This window comes from Platichthys flesus, chromosome 2 (genome assembly GCF_949316205.1).
Source record: "Platichthys flesus chromosome 2, fPlaFle2.1, whole genome shotgun sequence".
Classification (NCBI taxonomy): Eukaryota; Metazoa; Chordata; class Actinopteri; order Pleuronectiformes; family Pleuronectidae; genus Platichthys; species Platichthys flesus.
In genome coordinates, this window is record NC_084946.1 from 22407810 (window position 1) to 22427619 (window position 19810).

General features: G+C 43.5%; 1 protein-coding gene across 3 annotated transcripts in view; it reads left to right on the forward strand.

Moving 5' to 3' along the window:
• asic1b (acid-sensing (proton-gated) ion channel 1b) overlaps positions 1–19810 on the forward strand; it is a 179818-nt gene that overhangs the window by 141887 nt on the left and 18121 nt on the right. For 2 of the 3 annotated variants that reach the window (XM_062406301.1, XM_062406283.1), the window contains one exon: positions 16861–17011. In XM_062406301.1, the coding sequence (XP_062262285.1) occupies positions 16861–17011 (151 nt within the window). Of the gene's footprint in view, positions 1–8800; positions 9547–16860; positions 17012–19810 lie in introns of those variants that run through there. The other variant, XM_062406293.1, reaches the window with a different exon arrangement.

Here is a 19810-nt window from a genome sequence, read left to right on the forward strand (position 1 = left end):
GAACTATTAATACATTAATTAATTTCTTAAAACCCCACCACTGTGTGAGTGCTTTTTGACTACCCTGCAGTTCAGAGATCCAGCGCAGCAAACACACCTCCACAAATAATAGAACAAAGGGAAGGGATTTGGTTTTACAAGACCGATTCATTTGTAAATGTCAGGCAGAAAGGGACCATTTATTTCACAAAGGGCCTTTCATTAATTTCTCTCTGAGCGGCAAATAGGTGGCATCGGCCCTGCAGGGACTGGGTGACTTGTTTGCTATAGCAAGGGGCCGCACTCTGAAAGTCATTCATCACAACCATTTCCCCTTTTCCCGAACTCTCTCCAGCACCAGCTGTCACGATGCTGCCGAGATGAATTAGCGGTGTCATCCTGTGTTTCCCTGTGCAGGTATGAGGATACTCTTACTGCCCCTGGGGCTGTGAATATAAACCTGCTCCATCCAGCCACAATAGTTATACAGTAAGACTCCTGATCCAATATCAGATCAGTGCATTGATGTATCACGGGTGGCCATTCATGGGGGTGATGCCACAGTTGATCCTATAAAAACCTGAAAAGGAGAGATTTTGGAAACCATCAGAGCTTGGTATCCTGCGCATTGTTTGCACACACCAGCTATTCACAGTGTTTAACCATCTGGTCCGAGGCTGACTTGTGCACACCCATCGCTATATCCGTTTTTTAAGGGTTTTCAATGTAGTAAAACACTTCCCAAGGCGGCGCTTTACATGCTACTTTAAAGCGCCCAGACTTCAGACAGTGCCTAGAAAAAATCTTCTTAAATGGACAATCACTGCTAAATGGGACAAAGTGGGCTTTTAGAGGCCCAAAGGAGTTTAAATGTTTTATTTGGCGGTTTTAAAGCGGACCACATTGATGCTGGAAATGTTTTGGTTGGCAGTTTGTCTCACTCTTGTCTAGATGGAGAAGCCTCTTAAACAAACTGCATTCATATCTCTTGACATTTGAATACATGTCATGAAAGAAACAAGCAATGAGATTTTGTGGAACAGAGATGGTTTTAAAATACGAATTTATACAGGATTACTTAACATAATTGATGTTCATGGTATTGAAGTATTATGGAGTATTCCACAAAAATACTTAAATTTCGTCGCTCCCTCGCCCTACCCCTAGATGCACCCCCATGTGTACAATTGGTGTATTAGCCCTGTATTTAGCAGTTTCACTAGTTTCACAATACTTTCCAGTATGACGAAACTGTGGCCAATCACACAAAAAGCAGTGATAGCTTTCAAACAGACATTACTCATTCACACCATGAATCCTATAATTAACTATGTTGTGTTCAGGTTGGCACTGGGGTGCAGGCTTTAGCACTGTCGCCTCACAACTGCTGGGATGTTCTCCCTGTGTCTCTCTGGGTTTTCTCTTCAAACACATGCAGCTTAGCTTCTTTGGTGTCTCTAAATTGTCTGTAGGTGTAAATGTGTGAGTGAATGGTTGTTTGTCTCTACCAGCCCTGACAGGGACTGGCGACCAGGGTGTAATCTGCGTCTCCACCACTGGCAGCTGGGATTGGCTCCAGCTCCCACACAACCCTCAAAGGAAAAGCAGTATAGATAATAGACGGATGGGTGATGTGTACGTAGCAGCATTTAAGTATGTTCTAACCATTCACAACCCTTATTATGCTGTGTTCAATAAATTATATTAGTTTGAAAACCAAGGACAAATGTTCAGAGCACACAGCAGAGTGTTTCTGATGAAGTTCTTCAACATTTAGCTTTGTTTCAGTGTCTCAGCCTGAAGCTCTGGGTTCACAGGCTTGCAGAGCAGCTCTTGAGCTTCTACCACTGACTCTCATCTCACACTGTTCTTACAGTAGAGTAGCACTTACCTGACGAGTTATTTAAATCGTTCTTATGGCCCCAGAGATTGAGAGGCCGCAGGAGAAGTGGCTTTTGTGACATTTGTCCCTTTATAGCAGATCATGTACACAATTATCCTCAAAATTGTCTCTGTAAATCACCACCTGCTCCTCTGACAGCCCCTGCAGCTACAGGACCATGACTGCCACTGCTGGTCTCCATGCCTCCTCCCCATTTCTCTTCCTTTGCTCCATCCTTCGCCTCCCTCCCTCCCTCTCTTGCGTTCTCTTTGCCTGCTCTCTTGTCCCCCAGCGGGACACAGAGAAGAGACTGCAGCAACCAGAAGAGCCAGAGAGAATATGGAGATCACAGAGAGAGGGGGAACGAGAGAAGCACAGTAAAGAACAAAGGTGTGTGTGAGGAGGGTTGACATATAAAGTAAAGAACGGCAGCAGAGAACGGCAGAAGGAGGGAAAGGGCTGTGTTCATACCCTGGCAAAAACACTGGGGGTTTGTACTGTAAGTACTGAGGGTAAACAGTGAGTGTAGAGAAGTAATGACAGCGCTAGAGTTTGTTCAGCCAAGTAGATTTAAGACATAGTGGGGAGGCGAGAGGTCGGCAGGGAAGCTGGCCAGCGTTGTTTGCCTGGTGGCATGTAGTTTGACTCTACTCATGTCAAGGTCCAGGTTGACCAGCACCACCCCGGTGTGGACCCAGAATGACAGCTTGATTAACTGCCGAGCACCCCAACACCCCGAGCTCTTGCAAACACGCCTTCCAGCATCCGAGCAGGCAGTCAGACAAACAGAGCAACGTGGACCTCAGAGGCTCGTTTTCTCTTCAGCCTCCACATTTCAGAGAGACTCTTAATGTTGCTTCCTTCCCACCCCGTTCAAATTAAGAAATAATACATTTTCATTGATTTGCAATCTCAATAGTTGCAATCCACAGGCTCAGTGTAGTTTATATATCAATACATTTTATTAAGATTAGATAGATAGATGGATAACAACACATTTGAATGTATCACCAGTGCATTTTAAAGAGCTGTATTACATCATGCTGTAGTTGTGCAGTTCTGATTGTTTCCCTCTGTGCGTCATAATTTATTACAATAATCACGTTACTGTTGTATATACTGTATGCTAGTATACATATTGTAGTATAGTCCACAAAATGCACATATTTGTACATTGTTCTTCTTTTTACATTCATTTTTTATATTTGTATTGTAATGTTTCCCTTTTATAAATTTCTATTTTTGTTTTGCAACTGTAATGAAACCCAATTTCCCCTCAGGGATCAATAAAGTATTTCTAATTCTGATTCCCAGTTCCCAGTTCCCCAGACTCCCAATCAGACACTTCTCTTCCAAATATCTACAGATTCATCAACATGCAGATTTATCAAAAATAAACGTAAAGCCCCTATGTAAGTCTGCAGTGCCTGCACTGTAAACACGCAACAATGAATTCTAGGCTTTATTATTCTCAGCACATCTATTCAAGTGCAGGCATTTTCTCCATGGAGACCTTGGGGAAAGTATAAAACAGACAAAGAAAGAAATTCTTAGAAAATAAATATATAAAGCAAACACAAAAACGCTAGTAATGAAAGAGACAAAGATGTCTTTCATTGTTTTATATAAATAAATTAAAGATGGGAACATTTAAAAAAAAGATCTGCCCCCGGTTTGATTACTAATTGTGGTGGTTTTAGGGAAAACTACTGCATGTAATTGAGTCCTGAGGATGACACACACTGCCTGCCAAAAGGTAGCCTGGCTAGCTCGCTAAAATGACAAGATACGATATGACGTAAAGTGGCGGCTATTCAATTTCTGTGCTTGTCGCTGTCATTTTCATTTATCTTGTAACCTTTAAATGCTTCATTTGCCCCCCCTGATTGAAATTGAGGTCCTTTTCTCATTTGGAGGAACTGTCAAAGCTGCAAAAACAGCCATCTACTGATTACTCCCATTCACATTAGCTCCCAGCGATCAAGCAACTAATACACTGAGAGTTTAATAGCCTGCGAGGGATATTCATGAGTTCAGTCTCCAACAGATACTGACATTTGTGAACTGAGAATGTTTTCCGTAATTGCGTCTTTTTTTGTTACACTGTGGTGTGGCTGACAGGTCTGACTTCCAAAATGTGTCCATAAATTTACGCGGCACGCCGTCAGGGTGTTAACCAGGGTCCCCATCAATGTACCATTCAACGGTTCTCAGATTCGTCTCAATAACGTCATTGAAATGACTTTGCTAGAGACAGATTCACGCTCACAAAATGCTGATTGAACTGTCTGTGATTATTAGAATGTGGCATTGTAATTCCATTTAAAGTAACAGTCCTAGGCTACCTGCAACTTGTGCTTTGGAGAGAAAGGTGATGTACAAACTTTGGAAAGTCAGTGGGTTTTTCAAACCAATGTCTGCATTGAGAAAGAAGGAAACAGCTTTTTATGGGATTTATGTTTTAATTTCCCTGTAATACCTTGACTAAGGAGGCTGTGTTCTCGCCCTATTTGTTTGTTGGTTGTTTTTTTTGGTAGCAGGATTATGTAAAAACAACTGAATGGATTTGCACGAAACCTGGTGGGAGGATGGGTCAAGGGCCAATAAACAACTCATCGAATCACAGCAAAGGACCAGATCCAGGAATGTTTTTTAACTTTCTTTATTATCAAAACGTGAATGGAGACGATAGCTGTGTCCCAGTTGAGGGAGCACGTCCGTCAGAGATTGAAGACCGCCTCCTTAAGGGGCTGTGTAGACCGTGAAGGAGACAGTCTTCACTCCAAAGGATTTCTGTGATCGCCGTCACTAACTTGTCCCGCTAGTACTGCGTTTGATAAGCAATAAAGCTTCACTTTGACATGTCGAGAAAGTTTTAATGCCCCATGGTTTTTCCTAACGTGTGTTTGCTGTTCGGGTGAGTTGACACATTATATTTGAGCATCTGACGTCTCATCGCTTACTGGCTCTGAAAAGCGGTTTGTCGTCAAGGCACAATTGATCCTGGGATAGGTTGAACCGAGAAGGATCCACGGACGCATTTGTCGACCGCAGTTGAAGGAGCCTTTGAAATGGGACAATGACACAATCGGTCTTCAGATGCAGCCTCTGAGGGAGACACCGCTGTCTTCACCGATCCAAATAATTCATGGAAATCAGACATATTTGTGGATTTATATCTGTGATGGTGCAATTTTGTAGTGTATACAACTAAAAAGCAGGATGTAATGGATTTAAATGTGGTAGTTTAGTGATGTTTCCTTGGCTTAGCTATGAGGCTCCAGTATAAAGGGAATGTTGGGCGTTAATCTCCATTCCAGTCCACTGTTGATTCATGATGTATTTTATGATCCAGTCAATCAAACAGGATATTTATTTACGCCTCAGATTCTTAGTTGTTAATAGACCAAAGCTTTAACCCATAACAAATACTCCTATTTTTTGCCATAATGGGAACATTAGTGAAACTCCTAAACTGCATTTCACATCAGCGTGCATTTGTTATTCTGTTGTTGTTAAAGTTGCTGTGGGATTGTGTTTCCCTGTCAAGCGGGTGCATCATTATCCCTTCATCCAGACGGATTAGCTGGGTCCACAGAGCCTCTCCTCTCCGCTCCTCTCCTCTCTCTGTCTTGATGAGTTGGCCGGGGAAACGGTGTTGAAACAAATGCTGTTGAATGCCAAAAGTGTCAGGCTCCATCTCAGGTGAATTCTAATGCACCGCCCGCAGTATTTTCAGACATAAATTACAAATAATCTATGTTCACAACACAATGTTTTCGATTTTCATTAATGTTGGTTTGTCTTGTCCTCTCATTTTCGTACTCGCCTGTTCAAAGATTTGTTAGCTCTCTATGCATGACATCAAACTGCACTGAATCAATGATATACTGGTACAAGCCGTGAATATGCGAGTGTAGGATCTCACTCAACCGTCATCATGGGCCCAAGAGCAGCCATTTCCCATGACACCCTCACTTGTTAAAACATGAGTATCACCCGAGTAAATGACTTGATTGTCCTCAGAAGGGACCTAATGGTATGTGCTACAGTATACTGCCATGGAGGGAATGACAGTGAAAAGTCTAAGTAAGCAGGCGGTGTCCTGTTATAACCACTCTCCTGTCATCCTCTATTCCTTGTTGTGTTCACATTTGGTCATGTACTATCTTTATGCGCTATCAAGTAGACTGCAGTTGGTTAAAATAGAGTCTGCAGCTCAGTATTCCTGTGAATGCGGGATGTAGCAAGTCCTTTGTGTAGCGAGGCAGAAAATCGAAGATGTGAGAATCAGGCTGGTTGATTCATGGGCAGCATGTTTACCTTTAATGCAGAAGGCTGGAGTTTGCGCCCTTTAACTGACCTGCAATTAGAGTTCAGCTCACTGCAATGTAGTGGCTTAATGATACTCAACTTCATCATATCATGCACAGATACTGTTGAGGACAAGAGCTGCAAAGAGCATCGGACATCCACGTACAACATTGCAGGTTGCAAAACTATTAAACCCTAAGATACACAGCTATTAAATGTCCATTTATTTAGATTTATGTATTTTTCTATCAAATTTTTTCATATGATAACATTGTGCACACCAGGTTAATTGCTGTGTTGAGAAAACACTGCATATCAGAAAGTCATCTGACAGGGCAGGGTAATCTGATGGGTTTTAAACCAACCTGCCGGCATGGCTTGTTTAATCTGCCAGGGGCCATTGGGCCAAACTGACTAAACATGAGCTGAGTTTTTCTGTGCTGCTCTACTACCTGGTCTTGTGTGTATGCTTTTAGAAATAAAAAACATAACATAAAATAAAGGCATGATGAAGATTCAAAACAGGAGCTCCTTAAAGACTGTACGATCACTCACTTTCATGACCTTATATACAATGCTTTATTTGTGCATGTTCCAAACAAGACATTCATATTACTTTAGGAAAAAACGGAAAACACGAATGCAAAAGCCACAATACAACCATAAGTAGAGGTGCACGGAGCACCCATAAGCAGGAGGAACACAAAGCTTTTTGCTTGCTCCAAGCACCTGTACTGTTACACCTCAAGTAGACAGGCATTACAGTCTAAGTGGTGACTGATTTATTCAGGTTTTCCCGCCTCACTTTACCCATATATTAACAGCTTAACCGCAGTGGCTTTTGGATTTGTCTTTTGCTTAAATGCACTTTAGAGAGTTCTCAGTCACCATTCACAAGAAAGTGTTTAAAAAATATTTACTTCACCACACAAACCAATCATCTATTGCAGTGGTTATATTGGATGGATTGAAGTTGCTGCTAAGTCTCGAGTCTGTAGCATTTGCCCTGTTTGCCTGGTCGGCCAGTAGCCAAACAAAAGAGGAAGGCAAAAGGAAAGCATTACGGTTTAACATGCATTTCATGTTGACCCTGGACCTTTATGAGTTGTGCAAGGATGGATTTTTGCTTAGTTGCTCAGTTTTTCCTTGGATTCAAGTGTATTGTAATCTGGCTAATTTATTAGCATTTTTCCAATATGTCTGATTGTCTGGCTGCTTGTGGCTTTTACAATGTCAGACTTCTTTGTAGTGATGGCACCTTGTTCCCAGACACACATCAATACACACTGTACCCAAAATGTAGGACGGAGAGTGCGAGTCAGGCCTGCATGAGACACAGCTTTTACTCTGAACACCAAGTGATGATGACCAACCAAGCATGAACCTCCACTTAACCTACACCCCAAGAGAGAAAGATGGTGTTTATAAAACGCTTTGTCAATAGTGCATTCAAGCCTCTGTTGCTGCCGCACACAGGTTTCCCTCCTCGCAGCCAAACTGGGACACTGCAGGGTCGAAACCCCCATCAAATCTGACTTAGGCTCTTCAGGAATTCAGGAGAGGCTCTAAAGACTCTCAACATGATTTGCATCAGTTTCCCAGACGCACCTTGACCTTTTTTGTTTTCCCCATAACGTTTCACATCTTACTGTAAAACCAAAGAAAGTTGACAGTCAGGAATGTCCTGAAAATCCCCATGGAGGTGAATCTTTTCTTATTTTTTTTAACTTTTAATCCTAAACATTTCAAATTCAACCGGTTGAAGAGTACTACTACTTTCTATAGGATAATGCAGTGTAATTTTTTTAAAGGAAGAATACAAATTAGGAGCCAGGGGGGATTATGGCGCGTGTGTGTGTGGATGTGTGTGGATGTACATGTTTTTGTTACCTCTTGCCAGATTAAGTATTGACTTTATAAGGACCAGTTGACCTCATGGAACAAAAGCTCGGTCCTATGGTTTGTGTGTGTGTGTGTGTGTGTGTGTGTGTGTGTGTGTGTGTGTGTGTGTGTGTTGGTGCCTCTTTAGGACCTTTGCAGCATAAACACTGACCTTGCCAGGACCAGTTGACCTCATGGGCACCGAATGATATGTCAAACCTTAATTTCTGCCATCCTGATTAAGGTTAGAGGTGAGATGGGAATTGTGGTTAGGTTAGGGTTAGTCATGAATCGGTCAGGTGGAGATGAGGTTTTGGTTTCAGGCTGTCTACAATGAAGTCAATGCAAAGTCTTAAAAGGGATAGCCTCTCCAACCTGTATGTGTTATTAGGAGCCAGGAGGGATTATGTGTGTGTGTGTGTGGAGGACGAGGAAGGGGAGGCTGAAATTGAGAATGAACTGTGTGGGGGGGCAGACAGACAGAAGAAACATGTAATTACAATATGACTCTGGGATTTTCACTAAATCCACAGTCTCTGGGGCATTTCCATTCAAAGACTAACTGCTTGCAATTTAGAAGCTATAATCCCCTGGACTGAATTGGGTGCACAGTGGCGCACTAAATCATTATGAAGAACTTCGCTTCCCCGCAGGACGAGCACGGGGAGCGCTGTGCCACTGACTACTCCCCCATCACCGCCACAAGCTGCTGCTCAGAGCCCGAGAGCACCGCGCAGAGCTGCGTGCGCTCCTCTCTCAGCCACACGCACACGATCATCAGCCATCTGAGAGCGCACGGGCGAGTCTCGGCACAGCCACTGTGGCACGCAGCGGGACCCAATGTGGGAAACGCGCACCTGCGTCCCTCCAAAATGTGCCAGGGTGACGCGTCTGGTTCGAAACCGAGACCGGGCTCCCTCGCCGAAGCCGGGAAGCTCTTCCTGAAACACACCACCCTGCACGGCTTGAGGCACATCTTCCTCAGCGGCTCGTACCCCCGGAGGGTCGCGTGGCTTCTGGCGTTCCTCGCCGCCCTGGCTCTGCTCTTCACCTGGTCCTCTAACAGAGTGCGCTACCTGCTCTCCTCGCCCGTGTACACCAAGGCGCACATGGTTTACGCCAAGCGCCTCGTCTTCCCCGCGGTCACCATCTGCAACCAGAACCTGCTGCTGCCGCGGCGCATGAAGAAGACGGACATATTCAGCGCGGGGAGGTGGCTGGGGCTCCTGGGGAGGAACTGGCAGATGTCCCCCGCTGCGAGGGAGGCGCTCACTCCTCTGAGGGGCCACGACGCAGATAGCGCGGCGCCGGATGAGGCGTCCTGGTCCCCGCTGTCTCGGATTTTGGACTTCGACCACTTTCTGCCTCCGCCCCGGGAGTCGCAGCCGTCCATGCGGCAGCTGCTGGACCGACTGGGACACCAGCTGGAGGAGATGCTGCTGTACTGTCGGTACCAGGGAGAGATGTGCGGGCCGCGTAATTTCAGCACCGTGAGTGTCGCCAAAGTTCCGCTGCTTTTGCTCCTGTCATGCGCCCCCACCCCCTCCTAACAGGTTGATGCAGCTTCCAGAGACAGATGCAGCTTTTTGCACGAGGCTGAGTCGCGAGGTGAACGGGTTGTAATTGCCTGTCAGTATCTTGTGTGCGTCGCGGGGATAGATATCAAGTGGCTGCGTAATTAATTTGCTTTCAAGCCATGCAATCAGCAGGCTGTGCACACATCTCTGCACTGTTGCTTGGTTTCGTGCATGACCAGTTCAATTAACTCTCTCATAGGTCCTAAGCTGCGGCCATGTAAATTCAGCAATTACATTCCTGCGTAGTCTCACGCTGAGCACTGAGTGATTTGTATTTGAGCCTTCAACATAGATCCACAGCTGCTCTTATATTCCTGTAGATTTACCTAAATCTGAAGAGTTGAGAACACTTGATGTGTTTGTGTAATATTTGATTGTTCACATTTGATCGAGCTCTCTATTGGAGACCATTTTAGAACTCAGCAGGTTTCTGCTCCCCCCCATATGGTCTGAACTGGTCTCTACTCTGTTGTCCATCCCGTCGGGCTCGCTGGTAAACAGCCCCATTGATTGCACTTCACTGTTGACTGGAGAAAAATATGAAAACCATTGATCCCCTCTCCCACCTCTTTAACCAAATCCGTTTTCAGTTAAGTAAAATTTGTTTGTCTTGTCTGAAATTGTTAGATATGTTCTGGATGTAGATTTATAGTTCCAGCAGCAGACGTGACCGTGTGTTATTTCCTATTTGTATCTGAAACCTTTCGCATGGGTGGTTGCTCTCTGCCTCTGTGGCATCAAAACATATCCTCAAATAATGCATCAAAGAATCTGCCGCCCCTGTACTCACAGATTTAAGCGCAACACGTCTGGAACCACAAGGCAAGTTATCACAGACAAACACATTTCTTCTCACCAGCATCTTTAGGAACGCTTAGTGTTGTTGTTGCAGAGCATTTTAAAGGGTGACCAAGCAGAAGCAACCTGTTTCGGAGATAAACATTGAGCCCAGCTCTGAGTTTGGGGGATATGTTAGTGCATTGATAATCGATGCTTGGCCTCTGGGTGAGCAAGATGAGCTGTCGGCATGAGTCAGGCCAATAGAATCAGTCACACTTGAGAAGTAAGGTGTGGAATATATGGCGAGCCTGTCCACGTACAATGGGCTCCGGGATCTATTGACTTTGCAACACCCCCCCATGTTGCCGGGGTCTCTCATGGAACTCGTAAATTTGGTCCCCCCCCCCTCGGCCTCATCAATCCATCCGTCCCTCCATGCAGCTGCTCAATCCTTCTTTATCTGTGCTTGAACAACACACATGCTTCATTCTGTCCTCACTCGCAGATTTTTAACATTGATTTCAGTAACGAAATCGACCTGAGAACACAGCCAGCCTCTGTCCCTCCCATGTGCCCGATTGACTGACAGTTTGAATCTTACCGGGGAATCTAAGTGGAGTTCCATTTTCTCTTTTTATTTCCTGTCTGAAATATCAATGTAATGGGTGCTTTTTTTATTTTATTGTAAATATAGGGTGTAACACTTTGAGAGAAAATGCCTCATGATATAAGTAATACTTCAAATGTTAGTGAACTGCATTTCCATAACTCGTTTTAAAGCACATTTCAACCTCTGTACAGTGAGTGACATTCATACAGTGATTATATATATATGCAGCACTTCCCTACCACTCAATCATGTGTCTTGCCCAAGGACACGTCAACATGTTGACTTGAGGAGCCTTGGATTGGACCACCAGCCTTTCCCACTAAGTTTGGATCCACTCTACCTCCTGATCCACATCCGCCCAAACAGTTCTTGTTCTTTGCTCTTTATCTGCTCTCACCAGACTCTCAGTTCCGACACTGCTTCCTCTAGACTTTGCCGAGTAGAAGTTTGCACGTTCTACTCTGTCTGGCAAAACTCCACCACCTCTCTATCTGCCAACCGCAGCTTCATTAGTCGCCAAGGCGGAGCAGACATACACATTTTATTCAACAGGTGTGAGTCCCGTGCCCCCTCTTGACTGGAGAAGCTGTTCTCTCATCTCTCTCATCTCTCTCGCTCTCTTTCTCTCTCTCTCTACATGCACATTTAGCCCAGCCTTGCTCTCTGAGCTTTAGTCAGAGGCATTTCTGAAATGTTATTAGAGGTTTGAAGCCTATAACTCCATGGAATATAATCAATTTCACATGTAATTCTCAACCCAGCCTCCTCCATGTTAGTGGATGGGACATGGACTAAGCTATAAACAATTATAGAGAACACTTCAAATAAATTTGATGGTTTCTGTGATTAGTTCTTATAACACTGAAGGGTTCATTGTTCTAATCTACCGCTTTAGTTTTATTAGTTATTGGATGCTATAAAAACAGGGTTGCGATTGACAGAACAGACTGACTTTTGATTGGTTAAGCGTGTGGATGGACGGGACCTCACCATGGAGGCTCCATCCCCTGAAAGCATACGGTACAAACTTTGGTTCCAAATTTGGAACTAATACACCCCAACAATATGGTACTTGTTTATATCTGGGATGCTTTAGAGTAATTTCTGTATAGTTGGAGGAAGTAGAGACAAGTTTTTTTAATCTTTACATAGATTATATGTAGGGATGCACCGATATGGAAATTCTTGGCCGATACCGATATTTAAAATAACAATCTGGCCGATACCGATACCGATATTTGTTTATTTTCTTTTTGTTGTTATTCATTCACCCTTTTGTGCCAGAAAAATAATTAAATAATTATTTAAAAAGCACTATTTAAAAAAATGTCAGCCCTTCATCACTCTTATCTTTTAATGAGCACAAATTTAATCAGATTTATGAAACAATCTTTGATTTAACTAAACTTTATTTAACAGAGACATATTATGCCCATTTTACCGCAAGTTGAAATGGTTCCTTGGGATCTTAATGAAATGACTGTAACATATTTTGGTCAAAATACCACAAGGATAATTTAAAACAGCACCTTTTTACCCTGTCTAAAACAGCCCTGTCAAAGTATCATTATAGAGAACGCTCTTCTCATTGATTTACGGTAGCAGTATTGCCCGTTTATTAGATGTGTTACGGCTTCTGTGTGTAGGACGTATGTTGTCAATTCCCTTGTTACCTGTGCATGAGACGGATGAATAGAGCCGATGCACATGAGAATAAAGTACTTAAACAGACGCTACGCTCATACTTACACTGTTACACAAGTTACACTGCGTGAGTCAAGATAACTTAACAAGCCCTCCTCAGTGTGACCTGTTTTTAGTGTCGGGCAGTAATCACATCGCGTCAACACCCGCGCGAACAGAGGGTTCCCCCAGCGGTCGCCGTAGCTGAGGTGATCCGCGAGAAGGGCCCGACACGCGTCCAGAGTGGCCGCCACTGACCGCGTAGCCAGTCCCCTCCAACATGGACACCGCCCGGCGGTCCAAGAGAAAGAAAGCCCCCGCACCAGTGACGCTGTGAGGTGCCACCGGATGAGGACCTCCCGGTGCCGCACACTGAGCCTCCGGCGCCGCGGAGAGGAGGGCGACGGAGCAACTGCTCCCCCAGCCGCGGCACGTGCCCAGCGGTTTTCCCACAAATATGAACATCGTCCAATGATATCGGTGAAAGTCAAGATTATTACCGATAAGCCGATATCAGTAAACGAGGCGAATATCGGCCGCTACCGATGTACGGCCGATACATCGGTGCACCCCTAATTATATGTTCCCCTCCCATAGATGTAGCACAGCATGCAGGGGTGCAGAGTTTTTATGTGTTCTTTATTTTTTTGAATACTAGTAAATGGCCCATATACCAGAGTGAAAATATCAACGAATCTGAGCTGATTTGATGCGGGACCCTGACAATCTTTCATAGGTGATGTTTTTGTAACTGTCATAACACAGAACCAATCTCGAAATCAATGGAGAGGAGATAAAGTGGTTCACCGGGGAACTTTGGGGAACAGCTTGTGCATCCTCGTCACATTATCATGTGAGGATAGCCAAGGGCCATCTCAATAGCCACGGCCTGTCGGCCTGTGAATTATTTATCGAAAGAAAGAGACAGTGACATTTCCACACTCTCGGTAGAACGACACAGGGTGATGTCTCTCTCAGCGTTTTTCCTCACACAGGTCGGGCGATTTAAATATTTATCTTCTGTGTTTACAACTTACAGAGATATCAAGCCTCTCTGGTTTAGATGCAACGTGAAGGGCTCAGTGGTCAGCGGAGCAAGAACCAACCTCAATATGGGATTTACTCGATCGGGAAAAGCTGCTTAAGAGACGCAAATATTTGTTCACCCCTAATGCTTAATGTACTTGAACTAAAAGGTTAACAGCAACAGTTTACTAATGTTTACCAACACAGTGAAGAGCCATTATAAACTGCACTTATGCTGCCGATAATTAATTAATTAATTATCCAAGAAACGGTTTTGTGCTTGGGGATAATTGGCTTTCTGCTTCAGGTAAAAGGTTTTCTCTTTTACCAAAATAATACACAGCTGCAGAAACATTGTCAGTAACAGAGGATAAGAGAGACCGCTTGATAGAAAGACAAGAAGAAGCGCGTTGAGAGTAAACGTTAACCTCAGAGCTACAGAACACAGGGAAGATCCTGACTCCCCAAGGTCAGCACCGGCACCCACCGCTGCTCTCCACTCGGTGCAGCCAGCACAATCTCCTGGTTACCACAGCAACTCTGACTATACAAGCCTCCTGTAGTCCGTCACCACATTATCAACACATACACGCAGATGGCAAGCAGGGGTGGCCGTACACACCTCCATGCAAAAACTGTACACACAGACACACACACACTCACCCATATTCGTGCATGCTTTTTCACATTGTTGTATGTGTATGCACACTTGGGAACATGCACAGAGATAAACACACTCTCACAAACGATTTTATCACGGTTGTTTTGATCTGCCAAATGCTTTTCTCTTCTCAGTGTGATCTAGGCTGCGTCTTTCTCTATAACTTGTGTCATGGAGATTCTGTCTTTGTGAGCTGTAAACGGGTGAAACCTTATAAATAAGTCGTCCGTATAAGTTAATTAGTTGTCGATTTTTAAATAAAACATGGCTTGTTTGGCTGTTGCAGGATTTAATGGGGGGAAAAAGCTGTCTGAGACTTGAAAAGCCGTAGACATTTCCTTCCTGCAGGCTTTTCCCGAAGTTGCGGCTGCAAGTGCCGCTCTGAATTCATAAGATTTCCCTGCGTTTATACTCCAAAGAGCAATGATAAAAAAGTGATCAGATTTGGGCCAGAGACGACTCTGCGACTAAGATGGATTTCAGGGCCATTTTATTGGCGTTTGGAGTCTGCTCTGGAGTCCCCGCACATAGGCGGGCGTTGCAGCCGCTGCTTTGACTCAGTTTTTCCACTTACGCACTTGAAAGGTCACATCTCATATTGTGTCGACTATCAGACCACCTTTTATTACATTTCGCCACTTTGCGTCTTTAAAGCTCCTATATATCCTGCGCCATGGGAGGCAATCTATCGTGGCTCACGCTTCATTCTACCCCCCACAGACTCCACTGTCCAGGTTTCACGTAATCCTAACTTTTATTTTGAGACATGGCAGCAATTTTTCTCTCCGCTCCGTGCATCTGCCGTCTGTGACATCTGAGTAATTTGTCACGGACGGCTAACGTCGGCCTATGTGATAAACGCCTCCCTGTGTGTTCCCAAGATCCTCACAAAGCACATTCACATGAGAGGAATCTGCCACCTTTTTCGGCCGCCTCAGCAGAAATACAAGCCATTTGTGTCGTGATGCGGTTATTTTTTACTGCCATGTTACACTGGAGCCTTGTCTCCATTGTATGTTGTGATCACAGACAAAGAGTTGTAAATAAGAGACTTATTCTTTCTACACAAACCTCCCTTTTGTTTCTTTTTACCATTTTCTCTTATTTATGTCAGAACGTTGAAGGTTAATGGTGAGTTGATTGGGAGCTAGGTTGTTGTGATAGAGAGCTCGCAATTGTCCAGCTAGACAAGCAGGAGTAGGGGAATGTTTTATTTTGGATCCCGCCCATGTTTTTTCATCCCCTAATGTCTGATGATTTGATTACACTTCCATTAGTTCACTGGCAATCATGTCTTTGCCAATAGGTCACAGATCCCTGCTATGCTCCTCAGCATCCCTCCAGCCGACCCGTTATACAATGTGTGCCGTCCTGTTTGCAGCCGTGCCCGTGTGTCGCGGAGATAAAAGTGGAACTGGAGCATGTTGAGCTAACTCAATCGGATGCTTTGAATACATTTGGAAAATACAAAGCCAGATGATGATTTGATTAAAGATGAAGGAGTTAAGTGGATTTCATGCACCAATGCCAAAGATTCACTGGTTCCTGATTTGTAACAGTGATTATTTGCTGTTTGATTAAGTGTTCTACTTTATAAAACCGAATATTGTTTGTATTGTGGACTGTCAGGTGAATAAAACAGGATTTTCTAAACACTCTGTAAACTGTTCTTAAATTTTTGTGAACCAATTAATCGATTGTGAAAATAATCAGCAAATTAATTAAAAGCAATAATAATCGTAAGCTGCAGGTTAAGATTTGGTGATCTTATGGACTGCAAAACAAAAAAAGATAATTTTTGTCTTCAATTAACCTCCTGAGTGTTTTAATGATGCGTTTAAAAAAGCTGATTTTTAAGCTGCAGGAACCAAAGAGTGTTTGTAATATTTATTTATTTGATAATTAAAGATGCTTAATTATCTGTCATGTGCATAATTGATTCATTTAATAATAGTTTCAGCTTGGATAATGAGCCATAGTTATGAAACACGAGTCATTACCTCTCTTTAAACATCAACAGTCTGTGTTTGAAATAGAAAAGAAAGTTTTGGTGGGATCTGTTTTGATGCCAGCTGTCGTTGTTGTTGTGTGCAAGATTGCTCAGGCAGAGGATATCCCGGTTCAGAATAAAAGTCGTGTCAAGCTCACTCAAGCACACAGTGTGTCATGCAGCACAGAGAGTGGGGAGAGCTCCGTTCTGTATATCAACAGCATCTTAACAGTGTAAGTCCTCTGAGGTTTGTGGCTGTGGGTGGGGGTTACTTTGTGTGCTTTTTATTTGCTTCTGAAACAATCTCCCACTCAGCACCCCCTTTGTCTGCACTCCTCAAGGATTCAATATGTATTGCTGGAAAATGAGATTTCACTCCAGGGTCAGGTAGGAGAGTTATAGGTCGAGATGCGCCTTACCTTTTACTTTTCTCTTGTGTCAACTCACTAAAATCGTTGTTCATTCTGTGTTTTTCAGATTTTCACACGCTACGGAAAATGCTACACCTTTAACTCAGGCCAAGATGGACGACCCTTGATGGTGACGATGAAGGGAGGGATGGGAAATGGCCTGGAGCTGATGCTGGATATCCAGCAGGATGAATACTTGCCTGTTTGGGGAGAGACTGGTAAGCTCACCTGGAGGATACTTCATAAGAAACATCCCGTGTTGTAAAGACTGTAGCTAAAACCACATGATCTGTATGTTTGCCTATAAGGAGTTGAGTTATAAAGAGAATTTTAAATCAGTTCAATACCAAACTAGCAACTTATTTTCAGTGTCGGTGCTTTGAGAAGTCTCAGGGGGAAGAAGTAATTTCCCTCTTATCCCTCATATTCAGGCCTGACTCAGCTATACTGAACTCACTGCAAGTCCCTTTTGATGTGATTGTAAAACCATAAATCCATTTCACTGCAGTGAACATATGCATACTTATGGCTAAATAAGATTTGTTCAAAATGTATACTTATTATGGACCTGGATTTTTCCCATTAGTCAGACACAGAAGCAAGTTCAGGATGAAAAATACACTCTCTTTAATGCAGAGGGCTCGGTTCACAGGAATTAGGCCAACAGAATCAAAGTGCCAAAAAAAAACTCTCAAAGATAATGGTCATACACTTAGGAACTCAATGTGGGACGATGTACTCTAAGTTGACAAGATGAACTGGCAAACACAGGAGGAAAGCATAGATACTGTGTCTTAATTCAGGGGTCGCATCCTTCGGCGGCTGCAGTTGATGACAGATTGCATCACAGCCGACACGACTAGGCTTTCTAACTTTGAAGGCTCCGAACAAATGCACCGTCAAACGTGTCCTTCCATCCAGGAGAAACGAAGGCTCAATTGGGTGGATCCATTTTGGGTCAACTTATCCCAGGATTAGTTGTGATTAAGTGACAAAGCATTTTTCAAAGAGGTCATGGAAGTGAGACGAGCGATGCTTGAGAATCAGGCTTCAACTCAAACAAACAGCTATGTTAAAGAAACCATGGGTAATCAAAACGTTCTAATTGTGTTAAACTACAGCTCCTTTGCATGACGACAGCATTTAAGGCAAGACAAGCTTGTGAGGCTGGTCCAGGAACTCCTCTGTCACCCAGACTGTCTTATTTTGGTTCAGCCTTTATTGTCTATGCAGCCCACGAAGGAGGCGCAGACAGAGTCCTCGAAGGAGGTGGCCCCTGAATTAGGACACCGCTAGACTTTGGGCACGGTCACACCGACGGGAATGTAGCAGCGGCAAACGTTTGCCTCCTGGTTCACTTTCAATCTGTGCAAGCGAGGAGGTGAATAAAACATCTGCCTCCTTTGCAAAAGCAAATTGCAGCATGGCTTCGAGTGGAGTTCAACTTTGGTGAACTTTGACCTTTCGATATTCGCTTCGCATTCACATATTTGTGACCGTGCCCTCAATACTCAAAGGGAGACAATGAGACACAGGTGTGATGTATCAGGGAAGGTGTGGGTATCAGACGCACAGGAGACACCGGAGGATCAGAAGTGAAGAGAGCTGATATGAGTTTTAAAATGAAACGGTAAACAAGAAGTAATGTAACCAAACATACGGATGAAACGCTTCTGTGAAACATCATCCTTAATAATAAGAGATGATCCTGATGAATAGATGGTCGGATCATTTGACATCTTCTCACTCTGTCCATGGATAATATTTACTAAACCGTTTGAAGACCTATCGATATTGTTGAGGAGAATTTAATTTCATTGGAATATAATTGTGTCACTTGTCCGCTAGGTTTAAAGTGCACATGAATCAAACAAGCAGAGAAACATATGGCCAATATAAGATCAATGCAGTCTGGAGCCTCATCCCGTTCAGGCTCAACCCCTCATCAACACAGTGGAGTCTCCTCGGTGCTGCTCCGGGAGACCCTGAAAGTCAGATTTTAGTGCTGCCGCGCCCGCTGCTGTGTTTTTGTATCAATATTTAATTCGCTCTGAGAAATAAATGCAAAGAGTTCAGTGTGGTCGCGAGAAACACTGCACACGAAGCACAAAGCAGAAGGCTGTGATCTGAATGCAATATTCAAATATGAAGCTGCATCTACTCCAAGACTAAATGATTTAATAACTTTATACTTATATACTTTATATGTATGGTGGTGTAGGATTATTTAATGTTGAAAGGCTTTTATAAGAGCAGATATGGTGGATTACTAAAAATCCAATCACTATAATACAGTGATTTTGTCGTGTAGTTTTCATTTGTACCTTCACCACCAAGGTTTGGTTTTCAATTGTGTCTTTTTCTGTATTTTTTAGCAAGATTATATAAAAAGTCTTGAACCAATTTAAACCAAACTTGGTGGAGTAATGGTGCATGAGCCAGAGAAGATCCCATTAAGTGTTGATCTGGTTAAAGGGCAGACCCACAGTTTGTCCACATTAGTCGGCCTTAACGGAGGTAAACAATAAAGTACTTTCTAAACTGTTCTGTTCTAACCTTGTGAGATAGGATGTGCATCTCAGTAAATCATAATTGGGTTTTGATTTTAAAAAAAAATATCCGACATCAACATGATGAGATCTATGAGTTTGGTGCCGATGATCTGATTACTGCCTCTCTCTGTAGGACTGTTTGGCCTTGACAGAGGAACGCTCTCCACAGAGTGCCCTTTTCCTTCAGCTAAATTGTTGTGGTTGTTGTGGATCTCTGGAAAAAATATCAAACCACCGATTCCTTGAGTATCGTATTCAGTTTTTCTAACGACTGAATGCTTTTGCCATTAATGCAGAAATGAGACAGATTGGCCCTGATTAATCCCATTACTACAGCATTTAGCACCTGCTTTTTAATCTGGCTGAATGCCCCGCAATGCATCGTGTGCCAGACAAACATCTGGGGCCTCATTTATCAAAGCACACATAAAAAAAAGTTGTAAGTACACATGTCTGTTCCTTTAA